This window comes from Oncorhynchus gorbuscha, linkage group LG22, assembly GCF_021184085.1.
Source record: "Oncorhynchus gorbuscha isolate QuinsamMale2020 ecotype Even-year linkage group LG22, OgorEven_v1.0, whole genome shotgun sequence".
In the NCBI taxonomy this organism is placed as follows: Eukaryota; Metazoa; Chordata; class Actinopteri; order Salmoniformes; family Salmonidae; genus Oncorhynchus; species Oncorhynchus gorbuscha.
In genome coordinates, this window is record NC_060194.1 from 30,093,278 (window position 1) to 30,115,303 (window position 22,026).

Below are 22,026 nucleotides of genomic sequence, written 5' to 3' on the forward strand. Positions count from 1 at the left end.
AAAACATATTTACGTCATAACATTTTTACAATTACTAATTACAATATACAACAAATTTTAAAAGAGTTTATGTACATTACAAAGAAACATTTTGGTTATACATGTTTTATCGCACTCTTTGAAGATATATTCTTCTTTTTAGACCTTCTCAAACTAGAACCCCTAAATCTGAGTAAAACTTCTCCAAAATAAACATTCAACTTGGAGGCACCTCCCAAACATAAATAACAAAATGATGTTCAACCAACAGTGTTAGTGGTTTAGGACCAGAAAATAGCAAAATATTGACCGTTATTTACGTATTTATATAGATCTCGGGACTGTTTGCTTGAATACTTTGATTCAAGAGATTTCTTGTGCATATGGACTCAGTCACAATTACGAAAATATACATTTTGTATGAAAATATCACAGAGAACTGCTACATAGACAACTGTTCCAGAAAATTAGGCCTAGAGCAATCAAGGGATGTAAACTCTAATGGTATTCATGTAACCGGTCAATCATGTTCACAGCAATTATCAAACGGTACCTTCCCCAACAAGCAATTTTAGACCATTTGTCAAGTAGTTTTAATTAACTTTTGTACAACATAAATGTGGTTAGAGTACAATTTAAATTGCAAGAGAATGTGTAAAGCAATAGTTACTTCTGATGTAGTCACAGCCATATCTAAGCCCTTTTCACAACAGCAAACCTCAACAGATGTGATATTGTTTTATTGGAGCGGTCTTCCTTACTACTCCAAAAGTAACAAAAATAATGAGAAAGGTTGTTGCCATAATCATTATCTTCATGGCAACTAGTCAGGTAACAAGCATGTATCATTGATACCAAAGAAGTTTGCTTTTGAACCCAAATCAGAGAAATACCCCCACACCAGATTAGTGAGTTTGTCCCCAAATGCCATCTATTTACACAATTTCTACAATTCCAAATCCCAAGTTAATTCCATGGGTGCATGAGTTCTACTGTTCTATTTTCCAGAACTGCTTACTGAATCTTGAATAACCAGGCTTGCCTAAGTGCCTGGAACCTGTATGACACTGCAATGGGCCTGGAGGGAGAGGTGGATAACACCCATGCAGGTCAGATGGTCGGTTGGTCACTACCGGGGCAGGTCTTGGCATGTTGACCTGAGCAGGGCAAAGTATTAAGGAAGCAAAATGGAACTCTAACTCATCAGGCTCTATCTCTCTCTGGCTCCTGGACACAGCAGCTTAGCATTGACAATGACTAAGTGCAGCACATTGGGATTTGAAAGAGAGAAAATAATTCAATAATTTTAATACATTAAAAGCATTTAATGTACTGTACCTTAAAATGTATCTTGACTTGGGACTGCTGTGGCATTATGCGGACTGAAATAAGGGACTGCGACACTAAAATAGTGTTTGTGTTTAGTTTTTGAAATAAGTGTCATATAAATGTACAATGGGGCAAAAAAGTATTTAGTCAGCCACCAAATGTACAAGTTCTCCCACTTAAAAAGATGAGAGAGGCCTGTCATTTTCATCATAGGTACACTTCTCCTATGACAGACAAAATGAGAAGAAAAAAATCCAGAATATCACATTGTAGGATTTTTAATGAATTTATTTGCAAATTATGGTGGAAAATAAGTATTTGGTCAATAACAAAAGTTGATCTCAATACTTTGTTATATACCCTTAGTTGGCAATGACAAAGGTCAAACGTTTTCTGTAAGTCTTCACAAGGTTTTCACACACTGTTGCTGGTATTTTGGCCCATTCCTCCATGCAGATCTCCTCTAGAGCAGTGATGCTTTGGGGCTGTTGCTGGGCAACACGGACTTTCAACTCCCTCCAAAGATTTTCTATGGGGTTGAGATCTGGAGACTGGCTAGGCCACTCCAGGACCTTGAAATGCTTCTTACGAAGCCACTCCTTCGTTGCCCGGACGGTGTGTTTGGGATCATTGTCATGCTGAAAGACCCAGCCACGTTTCATCTTCAATGCCCTCACTCAAAATCTCACAATACATGGCCCCATTCATTCTTTCCTTTACACGGATCAGTCGTCCTGGTCCCTTTGCAGAAAAACAGCCCCAAAGCATGATGTTTCCATCCCCATGCTTCATTTAATTTTGGTTTCATCTGACCATATGACATTCTCCCAATCTTTTTCTGGATCATCCAAATGCTCTCTAGCAAACTTCAGATGAGCCTGGACATGTACTGGCTTAAGCAAGGGGACACGTCTGGCACTGCAGGATTTGAGTCCCTGGCGGCGTAGTGTGTTACTGATGGTAGGCTTTGTTACTTTGGTCCCAGCTCTCTGCAGGTCATTCACTAGGTCCCTACGTGTGGTTCTGGGATTTTTGCTCACCGTTATTGTGATCATTTTGACTCCACGGGGTGAGATCTTGCGTGGAGCCTCAGATTGAGGGAGATTATCAGTGGTCTTGTATGTCTTCCATTTCCTAATAATTGCTCCCACAGTTGATTTCTTCAAACCAAGCTGCTTACCTATTGCAGATTCAGTCTTTCCAGCCTGGTGCAGGTCTACAATTTTGTTTCTGGTGTCCTTTGACAGCTCTTTGGTCTTGGCCATAGTGGAGTTTGGAGTGTGACTGTTTGAGGTTGTGGACAAGTGTATTTTATACTGATAACAAGTTCAAACAGGTGCCATTAATACAGGTAACGAGTGGAGGACAGAGGAGCCTCTTAAAGAAGAAGTTGCAGGTCTGTGAGAGCCAGAAATCTTGCTTGTTTGTAGGTGACCAAATACTTATTTTCCACCATAATTTGCAAATAAATTCAGAACAAATCCTACAATGTGATTTTCTGGATTTTCTTTCCTCATTTTGTCTGTCGTAGTTGAAATGTACCTATGATGAAAATGACAGGCCTCTCTCATCTTTTTAAGTGGGAGAACTTGCACAATTGGTGGCTGATTAAATACATTTTGTCCCACTGTATCTGAATCACAGTCCCATCTCCATTATTTGCATTAGATAATGGATATAATCTGAACTCAAACCCAGTGAAAGATAGCTTTGATTTATTTAGAGTAGCCTCGGGGTTTTTTATACAGAAGTGAGAAAACACAGCATTGACGTTATTCAAAAGAGTTAGAGAGTGATTGGCAAGGAACAATCTGAAAATAAATTAGCCTTAAAACATTTATACAAATGAAAAGCTCCTTTTTGACAACTCATAAAAGTAGTGCTGATGACAAACCAAAGAGTATCACTTCCTTATTTAACAGTATAATTACATCTCTCTAATCTCATCTGAAACTTGGTGTGCAACAGACACAGAATGCAATTGCATCCCATGCCCGCACTGTTAAAGCACAATCCTGCTTAAATTATCTCTACCCTCTCATAGATATCAAATAATGAAGGGTTATGGATATAAATACCACTAGTACAGTACAGTGCTGGGAGTGATTAGGGTTTCTTTTGACACTAACACTGATTTTGTTATGCCTCATCAGCATCCAGCACGGGGCCTTGAAAGGTCAACCTTCCTGACCTATTAAAATATAACCTGATGTACTATAGTATGATAACAGCTCTTGATGCAATGGCAGTACAACTTAGACTCTGCAATGACTTCACAATGTTTATTTGGAGAGGCAACCTTGCCCATCTGTTTTGAATGGTCCTGACTTCTGTGTGACGTCCTAGGACGTCATGTTACGGTATTATCATCTGGAAATCCTAATGGTCTCTTTCTCAAAGTGCTTTGTCTCTGTCTTTATGCAGAAGGGAAAATAAATAAAGCAAATGGACAACATTTATGGAGAGATGCCTTAAGACAAGTGTCTTCCCTAGAAAAGGGACGTTTCCAAAGGCGACCTTTGAACTCGGCGATCTTGGTCAAACAGCTGTGGTCTGTTTTATACTGTGGAAGCTGATCCTGGTGGGTGACGTGGGGATGGACATGGCACGTGCCACACGCACACTCAGGGCATGGTTGTCCTGCCAACGATGCCATCTTTTCCTGGCGGCTGAGCGCACCTGGAAGATTACAATGAAATACTGTATTAGTGGTGGTCAGCCAGTGTTTCTTTGTCCTTCCTACAGTATACTACATCTATCCCCACACAAAGCATCTAGGACACACAATATGTAGGACACAGGAAATCCCTTTAACTTAAATTGACATTTGAATAACCGCCAAGAAAAAAATCTTTACAAAACAGTACAGAACAATAAATGTCAGATACATGAGGATTCACATCAAATAGTTTCCAAGGTAGCCACTGTAGACTTCAAACAATTTGTATTTGTTTTGTGTGTATACCAATAACAGCTTCTTAAAGGAAGTGGAGAACAACAGTAGCAGCAGCAGGAGGGAGTCACGTTTTTCCCGATTACAGAATGACTCATGACCCTTTCTATGGCACTTAATGACTTTCAACAATGATGCATCACTAAAGTAAGGGGGAAAGATGGGGGAAATAGGTCTAGAAAAATAAAGAGCATCTACAGTGATGTATGTTCAAACATAGCCTGCAGGGTAAGGATGGCGTTCCATGATAGAGGTGAAATAAGGGTCTCAGGACTAGAAGTCTACTGCCTCTCAGACCTTTACATAGCGATCTGACACGCGGCAATGCCCACATATGAAAAGATCATTGTTGACTCACTTCGCCATTTAGAAAGCAGTAGAATACTGAAACAAAGAACCCCTGGAAAGCAAGACAGGACACTGTTAGAATGTATAGTACAGAATGTATATACAATCTGTTTTCATTGAGCTATCTTTATAAATGAACTAAAATAGGGATGCACAGTATTGGACAATATCAGCTTTTGGTCAGATATTTTATAGTGTTTAATCTGAGTCCAGATAATCCGACTTCCACTCAAGGTATGCTAGCAATAGGCATTTGTTTCAGAATTAAAATGTGATTAATGTAAACAAAATGCTGCTTTCTGAGAAGTGGAAGATGACATTTTCTTCCCAATTGAGTTAATTTTACAAAGTGCATAGAAATAACAACAAAGTAATTGAATGATTCACAAACTTGTTTACCTTTCCCATTTCAATTATACAGTATACAGATCAATAATAGGGATATTAAATCAGGATTGAACAGCCTCTCATAGCATTTGTATAAGAATAGTCTACAACTGTTATAAAATGGACCCTTATCCTATCCTATACACATCCCTTCACTCAGCACCATTAACAAAGTACCTTCTCCACACCCCCTCAGCCTTGCATTGTGGAGGGAAGATGTACACTGAAAATACCCACTGTGCACAGCTCACGCCCACATACATGTCTCTACAAACATTCTCCTGACAGCTCAGAACACTTAAAGCAGCCAGAGCCAGGTTCACAAAGCCTTACAATAGTAACCTACAAATAGTCCTTCTTTCACAGGCTATAAAAACTATAACACCTTCAATTAACAGTATATTAAAGCTACAAAGATAATGACACAGATTTATAAAGGTTCAGGGTTTTTGTGTTCTTGGGAAAAGAGGGGCACAACTTGGAAAAGAACAGACTCCATGATCTTACCTGAAATGATTGTAGAAATGAATTGAAATAAATAAAAACTATTTGCGAGATGTCGTCCTCTCCGGGATTAACAAAAAATAGCATGTAGGTGATCCCCAGCAGAGGCAATAACACTAACGTCGCTTTGACCGCTTTTCTGTGAAGGAAATAACAGAAAAACATCAGTACACCCATTTACTGTACAGTAGTTACAAAAGTAACTGGGGAAAGTGGTTGCTTGTTTCAATGTACGTCAATACAAAAAAGCATTGAAAGACCCAAAAAGTTTCCTTTCTATCTATTTCTGTAGATTGCAATGCTTTTAATCATTACCACAATCTGTTTACAAAAGACCCCAAATAATGAATGTCAGAGATACACATTCTGAGTAAGTATGATTAGAACCCCATCCCACAAGACTACTGGCATTGTTGACAATGTTGCCCTAGGCTTGCCTCCAGCAGGGAATGGAGCTTATTTCTTAGGGTTTTGCGGTAGATATTACATAAAAAAAGCACTTATCAAAATAAAGCTGAATTAAATTATGCAAGGATTGTTCTACCAATCTAGATGAAAGAACCGCATTGGGAAGAAATACATTTAAAAGTGAAAAGCCGTGGTGTCAACAACTTGAGCCCATTTGAGTATCTGGTTGCAAATGGCGTTCTTCATTTTATCGAAATATGATGGGATTTCAGCTCATCTACCTAAGCAGTGAAGCAGTTGATGGCCCAGGTTACACCTCAAATAGCACATTACGTATTGTATCTAAGGATATAAATCCACTGGGAACCCAATGACAGCAATGTCAGCATAGGAGTAAAATAAGCCAAACCCTTTTCTTTAGGACAAAGGTCTGCAGATGTTGCTGGGATTTGAGATTTCCCCCTTTGAGCTCTCAAATAATCCACCATGAAAAAGAGCTTAAATGTGACTTTGAGGACGATGCAAGTTGTTCTATGAATATGACATGCAAGGTTATTAGACACTGTGCAACATCCGCACTTCATTTCTATTGGAAATGTGTGTGTGTGTGTGTGTGTGTGTGTGTGTGTGTGTGTGTGTGTGTGTGTGTGTGTGTGTGTGTGTGTGTGTGTGTGTGTGTGTGTGTGTGTGTGTGTGTGTGTGTGTGTGTGTGTGTGTGTGTGTGTGTGTGTGTGTGTGTGTGTGTGTGTGCGTAAATGTGTGTGTGTGGCCATATATTCATAGGAATGTTATGTAATGGTGCGTGCAAGTTAAGTACATATTGAAGGGATTCATCCATAATAAAGCAGATGACTGTTTCATCACTTTGTTGAGTAGAAGGGAGTTTAAATGCTCCGTCAATTTCTCCATAAAATGTGAATGTTGAGCAGTCTCACATCACAATATATACAATGTATTACGAGTAAGGATGAAGAGCACATTAGGATAAAGCTTATTTTACAGACCACCTATAGAGCAAACAAACAGTGAGTGGACATTCCAATGTTAACTATGAATTAGAGTAGCCATTGGTACACTATATATAGAAAATTATGTGGACACCACTTCAAATTTGTGGATTTGGCTATTTCAGCCAAATCTGTTACTGACAGCTGTGTAAAATTGAGCACATAGCCATGCAATATCCATAGACAAACATTTGCAGTAGAATTGACTTACTGAAGAGCTCAGTAACTTTCAATGTGGCACCGTCATAGGATGCCACCTTTCCAACAAGTCAGTTTGTTACACTTCTGCCCTGCTAGACCTGTCCCAGTCAACTGTAAGTGGTGTTATTGTGAAGTGGAAACATCTAGGAGCCACAAAGTGGTAGGCCACACAAGCTAACAGAACAAGACCGCTGAGTGTAGTGTGTAAAAGTCGTCTGTCCTCGGTTGCAACACTCACTAAATCAAAACAAATCAGTTTATTTGTTACGTGCGCCGAATACAACAGTGAAAACGGAGTTCCAAACTGTCTCTAGAAGCAATGTCAGCACAAGAACTGTTCATCGGAAGCTTCATTGAAACGTGTTTTTCATGACCGAGCAGCTGCACACAAGCCTAAGATCACCAATGCACAATGCCAAGCATCGGCTGGAGTGGTGTAAAGCTTGTCACCATTGGACTCTGGAGCAGTGGAAATGCATTCTCTGGAGTGATGAATTACGCTTCACCAACTGGCAGCTGGCAGACGGATCTGTGTTTGGCGGATGCCACAGAGAATGCTACCTGCCCGAATGCATAGTGCCAAGTTTGGTGGAGGAAGAATAATGGTCTAGGGCTGTTTTTCATGGTTCGGGCTAGGACCCTTATTTCCAGTGAAGGGAAATCTTAAAGCTACATCATACAATGATATTCTAGACGATTCTGTGGTTCCAACTTTGTGGCAACAGTTTAGGGAAGGCCCTTTCCTGTTTCAGAATGACAATACCCCTGTGAACAAAGCGAGGTCCATACAGAAATGGTTTGTCGAAATCGGCGTAAAAGAACTTGACTGGCCTGCACCGAGCCCTGACCTCAGCCCCATCGAACACCTTTGGGATGAATTGGAATGTCGACTGCAAGCCAGGCCTAATAGCCCAACATCAGTGCCTGATCTCACAATTCTCTTGTGGCTGAATGGAAGCAAGTCCCCGCAGCAACGTTCCAACATATAGTGGAAAACTTTCCCAGAAGAGTGGAGGCTGTTGTAGCAGCAAAGGGGAGACCAACTCCATATTAATGCCCATGATTTTGGTATGAGATGTTTGACGAGCAGACTTTTGGTCATGTAATGTACTTCCTGTAAGTGATTGGATTAGGTTGTGTTTTTATCCTCCCCTGACGGTCTTCAATGCACCAGCATCAGAGGGAAAAACAAAATGGAACCTAGACAAGTAGGTTATGTGGTGATAATATTATTGGAAAAACCAGTCCACTCTCTACCATTCAGTCACATATCATGTCTGTCGAAATTATAGGAAATTACTGTTCCTTTTAGCAAAATTTCACTTCTGGATGGCTTGAAATTTGCAGTGGTGCAAAAATGTTTTTGGTATCTGTACATTACTTTACTATTCATATATCCAGCTTTTACTTTCACTACATTCCTAAAGAGAATAATGTACTTTTTACTCCATACATTTTCCCTCACACCCAAAAGTACTCGTTACATTTTGAATGCTTAGCAGGACAGGAAAATGGTCCAATTCACGCACTTACCAAGAGAACATCCCTGATCATCAAATCCAAGCAAATGAAATTTGATTTGTCAAATGCACCGAATACAACAGGTTACCTTACAGTGAAATGCTTACTTACAAGCCCTTAATCAACAATGCAGTTTTTAGAAAATAAGTAAAAGATAAGAATAACAAATAATTAAAGAGCAGCGTCCGACAAACGTCGGAGCCAGTGTAGTATGATTCGATCTTAGTCCTGTATTGACGCTTTGCCTTTTTGATGGTTCGTCGGAGAGCATAGCGGGATTTCTTATAAGCTTCCGGGTCAGAGTTTCGCTCCTTGAAAGCGGCAGCTCTACCCATTAGCTCAGTGCTAATGTTGCCTGTAATCCATGGCTTCTGGTTGGGGTATGTATGTACAGTCACTGTGGGGACGACGTCCTCAATGCACTTATTGATAAATCCAGTGACGTATGTGGTGTATTCCTCAATGTCATCGGAAGAATCCCGGAACATATTCCAGTCTGTGCTAGCAAAACAGTCCTGTAGTTTAGCATCTGCTTCATCTGACCACTTTTTTTATAGACCAAGTCACTGGCGCTTCCTGCTTTCATTTTCGCTTGTAAGCAGGAATCAGGAGAATAGAATTATGTTCAGATTTGCCAAATGGAGGGCGAGGGAGAGCTTTGTATGAATCTATGTGTGTGGAGTAAAGGTGGTGTAGATTTTTTCCCTCTGGTTGCACATTTAACATGCTGATAGAAATGAGGTAAATGGATTTAAGTTTCCCTGCATTAAAGTCCCCGGCCACTAGGAGTGCCGCCTCTGGATGAACGTTTTCCTGTTTGCTTATGCCGGTATACAGCTCATTGAGTACGGTTTTAGTGCCAGCATTGGTCTGTGGTAGTCTGTAGACAGCTACGAAAATTACAGATGAAAACTCTAGGTAGATAGCGTGGTCTACAGCTTATCATGAGATACTCATGATTAGCTCATCGAGCAAAACCTTGAGAGTTAGATTTCGTGAACCAGCTGTTGTTTACATATATGCATAGGCATATAGGCAATGTCTTACCAGAGACTGCAGCTCTATCCTGCCGATAGAGTGTATAACCCGCCAGCTGTATGTTCTTAATATCGCTGTCCAGCCACGACTCGGTGAAACATAAGATATTACCGTTTTTAATGTCCCGTTAGTAGGATATACGTGCTTTCAGTTCGTCCCATTGACATCCCTACTGCCTCTGAACTGGCGGACTCACTAAACATAAACACTTGTAAACTATGTTTGTGTGTTGTTGTGTAGCCCTGGCTATCCGTAAAAATGAAAAAATAAAGACAATTGTGCAGTCTGGTTTGCTCAATATAAGCAATTTGAAATAAATTATACTTTTGCTTTTGATACTTAAGTATGTTTTTGCAATTACATTTACTTTTGATACTTAAGTATATTTAAAACCAAATAGTTTTAGACTTTTACTCAAGTAGTATTTTACTGGTTGACTTTCACTTTTACTGGAGTCATTTCCCATTAAGGTATCTTTACTTTTACCTTAGTATGCAGAATCGCATATAAATATTTTATCAAAGATATGAAATGGGGGTCAAGTAAAGGTGGCATAATATGGCATGCGATATTCCAAATAACAACCCCCACGGGAGAAGTGACTCACCTGTACTGTACGGTTTCTGATGTGGTAGAAGCTCTCAGCTTGGTCATGAGAATTCTTACTATGTTGAAGAGGAAAACGAAGTTTATCTAGCAGAGAATACAGATGGAAAACATTAATTATGAGTTCATTATGTAGAACATGATGTTTTAGTAATGAAAAAACAACAACTGAGGAACTGAAATGTGTTGTTGCATTAAAGCAGCTTATTTAAAAAAAATCTTTAATTTAACCTTTATTTAACTAGGCAAGTCAGTTAAGAACAAATTCCTATTTACAAGGATGGCCTATCCCGGCCAAACCTGGGGCAATTGTGCGCTGCTCTATGGGACTCCCAATCACAGCCAGATGTGAGGCAGCCTGGATTTTGAACCAAGGACTGCAGTGACTTGTTACTTACCAAAAGAACAAGGATGACCGGCCCTTGATAAATGTAGTCAATATACTTTCCAGGTTCTTTCCCAAACCAGCATCTGTTGACAAACATTAAATGAATGGCTTTGCTTTCAAAATGTAGCATATTAACCATTTGTATCAATCTACCCTGAGTGTACAGAACATTAGGAACACCTTCCTAATATTGAGTTGCACCCCCCTTTGTCCTCAGAACAGCCCCAATTCGTTGAGGCATTGACTTGACAAGGTGTCAAAAGCATTCCACAAGGCTGCTGGCCCATGTTGACTCCAATGCCTCCCACAGTTGTGTCAAATTGGCTGGATGCCTTTTGGGTGGTGGACCATTCTTGATACACATGGGAAACTGTTGACCATGAAAAACCCAGCAGCGTTGAAGTTCTTGAGACACTCAAATTGAATTGGAGAGTGAATGTTGACTCTTCATTTTCCGTGAAGTACCTTCATAATAGCAGCATAGACCTCAAAGTCAAAACTTTAAAACACGACCTCTAACTAATGAACTTGACGTCTGACTTTCTTGTATTAAAAAGGACAGAAATAACCATTTCAAATACACTTATCTATCAAATAACTTTAGATAACATGAATTATCCTCTTGTAAATGCTACAGCAAATGCCTCTGTGACACCAACAATACAGTAAATTGCTGAATCACCTGGAATCAGTATTAGTAGTTTCGATGGCCGTTTCGACCGTAGTTTCGACCGATTTAAATAAATCTCGTTACGGTTAGGGGGCAGTATTCGGAAGATTGGATGACTGAGGTGCCCAAAGTAAACTACCTGCTACTCAGGCCCAGAAGCTAGAATATGCATATGCATGGTAGTTTTGGATAGAAAACACTCTAATGTTTCTACAACTGTTACAATTATGTCTGTGAGTATAACAGAACTGATTTGGCAGGTGGAAACCCGGGGACACATTTTTTTCTGTTGACCTGTCAGCCAATTCAAAGGTTAAGCTATTGAAAACAAAGACTTCCGCCTCCCAAATTGCAGTTCCTATGGCTTCCACTAGATGTCAACAGTCTTTATACATGGTTTCAGGCTTGTATTCTGAAAAACCAACTAGGAATAGTTGTTTATCCTCAGGAAGTCCAAAGGCAAAACTAGTCTCATTGCGCGCGTGATCGAGGGAGCAAGCTGCGTTCTTTTTCTTTCCGCTTGAAAATAGTTCACTCTGTATGAAATATTATAGTTTATTTAGATATTAGACTACCTAATAATGAATTAGAAATGTCGTTCGATTTGTTTGGAGAAACTAAACGGACTATTTGGGATATAAAGAAGGAATTTATCGAACAAATCAACCATCTATTGTGTTCCTGGGACGTTTAGATTGCCAAGATTTTAAGCTAAAGAATCACGTATGACACTTGTGTTATCATGAATATTTAATATTGCATTTATTTTTTAATTTGGCGCTCTGCAATTTGACCGGATGTTGTCGAGGTGGGTCGCTAGCGGAACGCCTGCGCTAGAAAGGTGTAATTACTACACTGTACCACAAAGGATATAAGACATCGTTCAAAAAGAGGAACCTTTTGGTTCAATTCTTTAAAAAAATACTTTGTTAATAATTGTTTTAGGTTCCATCTGCAGTGAACTGTTTTTGCTAACAATAGTTTTGGCCATGGTGTGATTTTGAATAGTGTTACCAATACTGTTACTAAAACCAGAAAGGTGTAATTACTACAATGTACCACAAAGGATATAAGACATCATCATTCTGAAACGTGATACGTCTAGGTTTCTATCCACTCCATCAAAGGTCATCAAATACAACAAAATGTCTACAACACAAACTACTTACTATAAAATGCTTGAGATTCCACTGTTGTTGTTAATTAGAAATGTGCACTTACTGTTCATTTTCATTGTAAAGCTTCCCAATGGCCCAAGCAACAATTATAGGACATGGAATGCCTGAAAGAAAGATATATTTTTTAAACTTATTGGCAATAAACATCACATCTAAAAGTATTGAAGACTACAACGTCTGAGTGATAGTGTTAATATCATCAGGGAGTAGGGACATGCTCTAAATTAGAATCAGGCTGCAGTGTTTAGCAGCTATTACAAAGATTAAATTAAGGGAATCCATTGAGGCCAGTTGGATCTGTCCAGTTCTACTTTGATCTGGCTTAAGAACGTCTTATCGTCTTGGTCTCTATTGTTGGACAGATAAAGTTAAAGCTATTCCACTTTTTACATTCAGCGGTTAAAGAAAAATAAAAAAGATCCTAGGAATGAATCTTAAGTTGATCTCAGATCGATTGTCTGGGGCCAAGTTAACCTCCTCTTTCATGTAAGAAAGTCATGGCCATCATGCTTTTAGGGATTGAGGATTATTTTGTTTATGTATTAAACTGTGAGTTCCAGACCCGTTCCAGACTCGTTGCTTAGGGGGTCCGGGGTCTTCCCTGGGATAATTTATATGTAGGACTGAGAAGCTCAGTTCTGGTGACTTTTTAAAAAGGACATTCTACTCAAAATTCATGATTTTAAAAAGTATGCTGACACCATCTACAATATAATTTCCAACTCCAGAAATGGGCCCAATAACATATTGGTAAAATGTATGTAAAAATTATTTGTAGCCAATGCATGGTCTATATCATCAGATGTGTTATTAGCAATAAGCATTATGTCCTATAGCCCAACTGCTGCAGCATAGGGGCTATAAAATATACATAGGCTGAAGTATGGGGTTTGTGTATCTGCATTTACCCCATTGGACACAACATCCTGATTGTTATTATTATTAATGCTAATTATTTTAATATAAATATGTATATATAAATCATTCTTAATTATTATTCACACAAAAATTTGCATTTTTTCGTTTCTATTACAAAGTACGTCATTGCCCCATTAAGATGTCATTGCCCCTTTAAGAGCTCTATTGTGCAGCTGGACCTGAACCATGCTTGAAACTCAGTTGTAAAACTGCATTTGTAAAATGATGTCAGATGCGCAATTAAAGGAGTAGAGAAATAAATGTGGAAGCGATGGAAAACTGGGATCCCCCTCTTTTTTTAGCAAAATATGTTTTCCTCATATGTCTTTCCCAACTTGAATGCACCCCTGAGAGGACCAGGATGTCTTGCTCCCAGGCAGAGTAAATACATTTTTTGCCCGCTTTGAGGACAATACAGTGCCATTGACACGGCCCGCAACCAAAATATGCGGACTCTCCTTCACTACAGCCGTGAGTAAAACGTTTAAACGTGTTAACCCTCGCAAGGCTGCAGGCCCAGACGGCATTTCCAGCCGCGTCCTCAGAGCATGCGCAGACCAGCTGGCTGGTGTGTTTACGGACATATTCAATTATCCCAGTCTGCTGTTCCCACATGCTTCAAGATGGCCACCATTGTTCCTGTTCCCAAGAAAGCTAAGGTAACTGAGCTAAACGACTACCGCCCCGTAGCACTCACTTCCGTCATCATGAAGTGCTTTGAGAGACTAGTCAAGGACCATATCACCTCCACCCTACCTGACACCCTAGACCCACTCCAATTTGCTTACCGCCCAAATAGGTCCACAGACGATGCAATCTCAACCACACTGCACACTGCCCTAACCCATCTGGACAAGAGGAATACCTATGTGATAATGCTGTTCATCGACTACAGCTCAGCATTTAACACCATAGTACCCTCCAAACTCGTCATCAAGCTCGAGACCCTGGGTCTCGAACCCCGCCCTGTGCAACTGGGTACTGGACTTCCCAGGTGGTGAGGGTAGGTAACAACATCTCCACCCCGCTGATCTTCAACACTGGGGCCCCACAAGGGTGCATTCTGAGCCCTCTCCTGTACTCCCTGTTCACCCACGACTGCGTGGCCATGCACGCCTCCAACTCAATCATCAAGTTTGCGGACGACACTACAGTGGTAGGCTTGATTACCAACAACGACGAGACGACCTACAGGGAGAAGGTGAGGGCCCTCGGAGTGTGGTGTCAGGAAAATAACCTCACACTCAACGTCAACAAAACTAAGGAGATGATTGTGGACTTCAGGAAACAGCAGAGGGAGCACCCCCCTATCCACATCGATGGGACAGTAGTGGAGAGGGTAGTAAGTTTTAAGTTCCTCGGCGTACACATCACAGACAAACTGAATTGGTCCACCCACACAGACAGCATCGTGAAGAAGGCGCAGCAGCGCCTCTTCAACCTCAGGAGGCTGAAGAATTTCGGCTTGTCACCAAAAGCACTCACAAACTTCTACAGATGCACAATCGAGAGCATCCTGTCGGGCTGTATCACCGCCTGGTACGGCTTTCCAGAGGGTAGTGAGGTCTGCACAACGCATCACCGGGGCAAACTACCTGCCCTCCAGGACACCTACACCACCCGATGTCACAGGAAGGCCATAAAGATTATCAAGGACAACAACCACCCGAGCCACTGCCCGTTCACGCTGCTATCATCCAGAAGGCGAGGTAAGTACAGTTGCATCAAATGCAGAGACCGAGAGACTGAAAAACAGCTTCTATCTCAAGGCCAACAGACTGTTAAACACCAACCACTAACATTGAGTGGCTGCTGCCAACACACTGACTCAACTCCAGCCACTTTAATAATGGGAATTGATGGAAATCGATGTAAAATATATCACTAGCCACTTTAAACAATTCTACTTAATATAATGTTTACATAACCTACATTACTCATCTCATACAGTATGTAGATGTAAATACTGTACTCGATACCATCTACTGCATCTTGCCTATGCCGTTCTGTACCATCACTCATTCATATATCTTTATGTACATATTCTTTATCCCTTTACACTTGTGTGTATAAGGTAGTCATTTTGGAATTGTTAGGTTAGATTACTCGTTGGTTATTACTGCATCGTCGTAACTAGAAGCACAAGCATTTCACTACACTTGCATTAACATCTGCTAACCATGTGTATGTGACAAATACATTTGATTTGATTTTGATTTGATTTACTCTTGCATAGAACACACAACAAAAAGATGACTAGGTAAATAGGTCAACTAGTCTACTATGGGGTTGTCTGATTCAGTTTTAATAACAACATTACATGACAAAAATAGTAGCACTGGAAAGTTACCTGAGTGATAAAGTATAGGCTTTGAATTAGGTTGCCAGCAGCTATAGTTGGCTACACAGCTGTTTGAGTTTAGCACTGAGATGGTACCCATTTTAGATTATTTAATTCCCTTCATCTGAACATCAGTGTCAGCAACAATAATGCATGTCAGTTCAGGCACACAAGTATTTGAGAATATATTTAATAGAACAGACATGCTTCTGTCTGTGTTAGGCTACGTCATCTTACATTTACCAGACACACTTATGCAGAGCAATTTACAGGAGCAATTAGGGTTAAGTGCCTTGCTCAAGGGCACATTGACAGATGTTTCACCTAGACTTCGCAGGGATTCAAACCAGCGCTACTGGCCCAACGCTCTTAGTCGCTAGGCTACCTGCTGCCCTTAAAATATTGTCCCAAGGGTGTTGGTAGTCATAATTTAAGTAACCTAATTTATATTCCTCTAACTCCACTGAATGCGTCTGTTAATCCAAGCAATGTCATTTTGAATTCCCTAAAGTGAGTGTGGAAGAGGTGAACAAATTATTTTATAACAACAATGACAAGCCACCTGGGTCTGACAACTTGGATGGAAAATTACTGAGGATGATAGCGGACTATATTGCCACTGTTATTTGCCATCTCTTCAATCTAAGCCTACAGTAAAGTGTGTGCCCTCAGGCTTGGAGGGAAGCAAAAGTAATTCCGCTACCCAAGAATAGCAAAGCAACCTTTACTGGCTCCGACAGCCAACCAATCAGCCTGCTACCAACCCTTAGTAAACTTTTGGAAAACATTGTGTTTGACCAGATACAATACTATTTCACAGTAAATTAATTAACAACCGACTTTCAGCATTCTTATAAGGAGGTGCACTAAACATGTACATCACTTCCACAAATGACTGATGATTGGTTGAAAGAAATGACAATACGAAGCTTGTGGGAGCTGTTTTGTCAGACTGCAATGCAGCGTTTGACATGATCAATAATAATCTGCTGCTGGAAAACGTACGTGTTATGACTTTACATCCCCTGTTATATTGTGGATTGAGAGTTACCTGTCTAACAGAACACGGCAGGTGTTCTTTAAGGAAGCCTCCAACAGAATACAGGTAGAGTCAGGTATTCCCCAGGGCAGTTGTCTAGGCCCCTTGCTTTTTCAATCTTTACTAATGACCTGTCACTGGCACTGAATAAAGCCAGTGTGTCTATGTATACACATCAGCTATCACAGTAAGTGCTGCAGTTAGTTTTAGAATGTGTGGCAAGTAATAAGCTAGTGCCATTTTTTTACTAAAAGCATTGCATTTGGAATAAACCATTCACTAAGCTCTATACCTCAACATAATATTGTACTGAATAATGTGGAAATTGAGCAAGTTGAGGAGATTTATAACCCATGATTGTAAACTGTCATAGTCAAAACATATTGACGCAATGGTAGCTAAGATGGGGAGAAGTCTGTCCGTAATAAATTCTCCCATTTCACCCGTTCCTCCACATACTGCACTGGCTTCCAGTCAAATCTCGCTTCCACTACAAGACCATGGTACATGCCTATGAAGCAGCAAGAGGAACTGCCCCTTTCTACCTTCAGACTATGCTACACCCCAACCAGAGTACTACGTTCTGCCCATCTGGCCCTCCCACCCCCTAATTAATCGCTGTTTATTTTGTCATGTGCCTTAATGTGTCTGGACCCCAGGAAGAGTAGCTAATGGGGATCCACAGTAAATACAAATACCTGTCATGCCCTGATCTGTTTCACATGTCTTTGTGATTGTCTCAACCCATCTCCAGGTGTCACCCATTTTCCCCATTAGTCCATGGGTATTTATTGCATTTATTCCTGTTTGTCTGTTGCCAGTTTGTCCTGTCTTGTTCTTATCACTCTTTTGTTAGTCCTCCTGGGTTTTGACCCTTCCCTGCCTTGACTCTGAAACCGCCTGCCTGACCATACTGCCTGCGCTGACCTCAAGCCTGCCTGCCACTCTGTACCTCCTGGACTCTGACCTTGTTTATGATCTTTTGCCTGTCCACTGCCATTCTCTTGCCTGCCCCTTGGATTATAATAAATATCAGAGACTTGAACCATCTGCCTCCCGTGTCTGTATCTGGGTCTCGCCCTGTGCCCTTATAATACCTAGACAACGCAGAATTGTTCTAATCTAGAAAAAGAGAAAAAAAGTCTATGTTAAACTAACCGACATGACAGACATACTGATTAGAAATTATGATTCACAAGAGTAAGAACCAAGTCTTGTCACGGTAATGCCTGAAATGAGAGATCATAATTCAATGTTGCAAATACTGTAAGATTCCACTTCAAATCTGAGACCTGCGCATGAAAACCACTTGATCATCAGTGGAACTGTGGCAGACTGAGTAAATTACTGAAGGACATCCCAATAAAACAAACATAAAACCTGATTACAATCTTAACTTTTAACATATATAGACAAATGATCCACTACTGTGCAAGGTTTTCACTTCTTACAGAATAAATGTACATAGCAAAGACATAACTGTTCAGATAGACTGCTAGATCAACTGAAACATTTTGTTAAATGTAAATGTATAAAATGAATTCTGACCGTCATCCCACTCCTGATACCAACACATCCCACTGCTGAAACCAACACATCCCACTCCTGACACCAACACATCCCACTGCTGAAACCAATGGAATGAAACAACTCCACAACACCTCCACTACACGTAGCTGAATTGAGTGAACAAACTTTAGTTAATTACATTTTGGGGCCAATATGAGATTTCTAATAACTATACTGGATCTATTTACTATACCCTGGCCTTTACCCTAGCCTACAATAAGTACAAAGAGCTATATGGGATGATTCACTTAAATGTGAGCTATATACATATCCATTCAGATCAATGTTTTTATTCCAGTGCATATAAAGTCCTACACTACTGTACATGTTACATAAAGAAAATGGCAAGATGGCTCAGCAGTGAGCTCAGCTCAGCCGAATGACTCAAGGCTACTCGTGTCATTTCAGGTGCCTCTCCATGGTGTGAGTCAGTTTCTAACATAAGTGCTAGTCTCTCCTGACTGCAATGTGCTTTCACTAACACTTCAGCTCTAGGTGAGCCTGGGTCTTTTATGTGGTGATGACTGGATGCATCTGCTGCCCGTCCCATCAAGTACTTGCTCAATCACAGGCCTGAAATGATGCACAACCACCTCTGATTTACCCACAATCCAATAGCGTATGGTCATTTCTTGAAAATACATGCTTTTGGTTTCATCTCACAAGGTGCTTTGAGAGAAATGGAATGGGGTTTTGCTAATCAGCGATATTTAACTACATTGTCTACATACGTATACTCAAGCATTCTGTAGCATTCACCCTTTGTGATGGAGGTGAATTAATAAAATCACTGGTCTGTTCTATGTAATATGTGGGGATTTACCTCTTACAGCTACAGTAAATGATATTCCTATTTCTAGAAACAATTTGTTTTAACCAGACTGTCACATTGGCTCATGGAGGTGACAATATGATTTTTGAAAAGAGGGTAAACATAATAACTGCCATTTCATGTTTCATATTTAGGCGGTGTTAATTCTGCCTTATGCAGTTTTATGATAGAAGCCAGTCACTTGTCATAGTCTGACATTGTAAATTGGTACTCAAACACTTGCTGATGCTGAACATTATTCATTAGAATGCACTTACACCAGCCAATGAACAAGAAGACCCATTTCTTTAGCTTGTCTGTTGAATAAGTCATCACAATGGCTGTGTGAAGGTAGCATCCTTCAACAAACATCCAGAAAAAATTGGTCACCACAAAATAGTTATATATAGTCGTTATAAGACGACACCAAGGCTGTAGAAAGATAGGAAAACAATCATAGTTAGTTATTAGTGCAATAAAAAGCTTAAACAGTCATGTGAACTGTACATTTTTATCATTTTTAACGACAGTTACCTCATTGCTCTCATGTATATTGTGATCAATCAACTGAAGTAGGAACCACATAACATTCCTCAAAATGAAGGTTGTTATCAAATTCCAGTGGATTATGTTTCGAAGGCATCGTATGCTCCTAGAGAAGGAAATAAAGAAAACAATGTTTTAGTCTACATACCTAAAGTTACAAAATTCCAGTCAAAAACATATTCCTATAGTAGGCGACAAGTATACATTTAAACACATTTTATTCTTGGGTGCAATTTACTTGATCATTTTTTAAAAGTGCTATATTAATTAAGCATCAATACACAGTGCATACTTTACATAGACACTTAAAAGACATTAAGCGAGTTAGCCTAATAGGAGGGCAGTCCTGCAGTCCACATCAATTTCAGTCATTATTTTGTAAGAGGTCACATGTACTGCAGATACATTTAGAAGGGTACTATTTCTGTACTTGCCTTAAGCATAAGAAGAGAATGAAGGCTATGACAAGAGCTCCCACAGAAATACAGTGGCCGAGGTAGTTGATGATCAGAGCAATCTTATAGTGCATTGGGTATTTCCTCTGTGGGGAGAATATCACAAGATCTACTTCAAAATCTCGATAGACACAAAATGTTAAACTAAAAATAAAGGGGTTATATACACATTGACAGAGACATACATTTGCAATGCACAATTCACCTTCAACAGATATCGATAATACATACAAATGGAAAGGTGAAACATTCTGATGATAAATTACATACTTTAGCTGACTGGATTAGTAAGAATAAATCAACTGTTATTATATAGTGAATGTGCCATAAATATGCCCTAATCAGACAAGTAAGGTAATTATGACACAACTAATTCTGCACTATATGTGAAAATCTTTCCGTATTTGTGACATCAGTAAAGCAGCAAACATAAATATCATCATTTTGAAAGTCCTAAAGTATGCATGAAAATAATCCGCTAATCATGTTACACAACCATTCCAGATGTCACGCCCTGGCCTTAGTTATCTTAGTTTTCTTTATTATTTTGATTAGGTCAGGGTGTGACATGGCGGATTTATGTGTTTTGTCTGGTCAGGGTTTTTTGTATGTTTATGGGGCTGTTTCCTTTCTAGGTAGTTTGTATGTCTATGGTTGCCTAGATTGGTTCTCAATTAGAGGCAGCTGTCTATTGTTGTCTCTGATTGGGAACCGTATTTAGGCAGCCATATTCTGTGGGTACTTTGTGGGTGGTTGTCTTCTGTATTTCTGTCATTGCACCAGATAGGACTGTTTCGGTTTTCACATTTATTGTTTTGTATTTTGTAGTATTCTTGTGTATGGCCTTTATTAAACATGTTGAACTCTAACCACGCTGCATTTTGGTCCTCCTCTCCTTCAACGGAAGAAAACCGTTATACCAAAGATATCATTTTAAATGTTGTTATCTTGGACATATTGTACATCATCGTGTCTAACAGGTTGATCTGATTACACTATATACACAAAAGTATGTGGACAGCCCTTCAAATGAGTGGATTTGGTTATTTCAGCCACACCCGTTGTCGACAGGAATATAAAATTGAGTATACAGCCATGCATTGTCCATATACAAACATAGGCAGTAGAATGGCTTTACTGGAGAGCTCAGTGACTTTCAATGTGGCACCGTCATAGGATGACACCTTTCCAACAAGTCAGTTCATCAAATTTCTGCCCTGCTAGAGCTGCTTCTGTAAGAAATGTCAGCACAAGAACTGTTAGTCAGGAGCTTCATGAAATGGGTTTCCATGGCTAAACAGCCGCACACAAGCCTGAGATCACCATGCTCAATGCCAAGCATCAGCAGGAGTGGCGTACAGCTCGCCAACATTGGACTCCGGAGCAGTGAAAACGCATTCTCTGGAGTGATGAATCACACATCACCATCTGGCAGTCCGACGGACGAATCTGGGTTTGGCGGATGCCAGGAGAACGCTACCTGCCCTAATGCATAGTACCAACTGTAAAGTTTGGTGGAGGAAGAATAATGGTCTGGGGCTGTTTTTCATGGTTCGGGCTAGACCCCTTAGTTCCAGTGAAGAGAAATCTTAACACTACAGCATTCAATGACATTCTAGACAATTCTGTGCTTCCAACTTTGTGGCAAAAGTTTGGGAAGGTCCTTTCCTGTATCAGCATGACAATTTCCCCATGCACAAAGCGAGGTCTATACAGAAATGATTTGTTGAGATCAGTGTGGAAGAACTTGACTGGCCAGCACAGGTCCCTGACCTCAACTCCATGGAACACCTTTGGAATTAATTGGATAGCCGACGGCGAGCCAGGCCT

At 40.1% G+C, this 22,026-nt stretch overlaps 1 protein-coding gene across 3 annotated transcripts in view; it reads right to left on the minus strand.

The window, feature by feature from the left end:
- Positions 1 to 2,906: 2,906 nt before the first annotated feature.
- LOC124009703 (corticotropin-releasing factor receptor 2) overlaps positions 2,907 to 22,026 on the minus strand; it is a 76,049-nt gene continuing 56,929 nt past the window's right edge. For all 3 annotated transcript variants that reach the window (XM_046321781.1, XM_046321782.1, XM_046321783.1), the window contains 9 exons: positions 20,176 to 20,282; positions 19,730 to 19,847; positions 19,474 to 19,627; positions 12,561 to 12,621; positions 10,680 to 10,752; positions 10,283 to 10,368; positions 5,504 to 5,639; positions 4,620 to 4,661; positions 2,907 to 3,987 (listed from right to left, as the gene is read on the minus strand). In XM_046321781.1, coding sequence (XP_046177737.1) covers positions 3,847 to 3,987; positions 4,620 to 4,661; positions 5,504 to 5,639; positions 10,283 to 10,368; positions 10,680 to 10,752; positions 12,561 to 12,621; positions 19,474 to 19,627; positions 19,730 to 19,847; positions 20,176 to 20,282 — 918 coding nt within the window. In that variant the 3' untranslated portion in view covers positions 2,907 to 3,846. The remainder of the gene's footprint in view (positions 3,988 to 4,619; positions 4,662 to 5,503; positions 5,640 to 10,282; positions 10,369 to 10,679; positions 10,753 to 12,560; positions 12,622 to 19,473; positions 19,628 to 19,729; positions 19,848 to 20,175; positions 20,283 to 22,026) is intronic.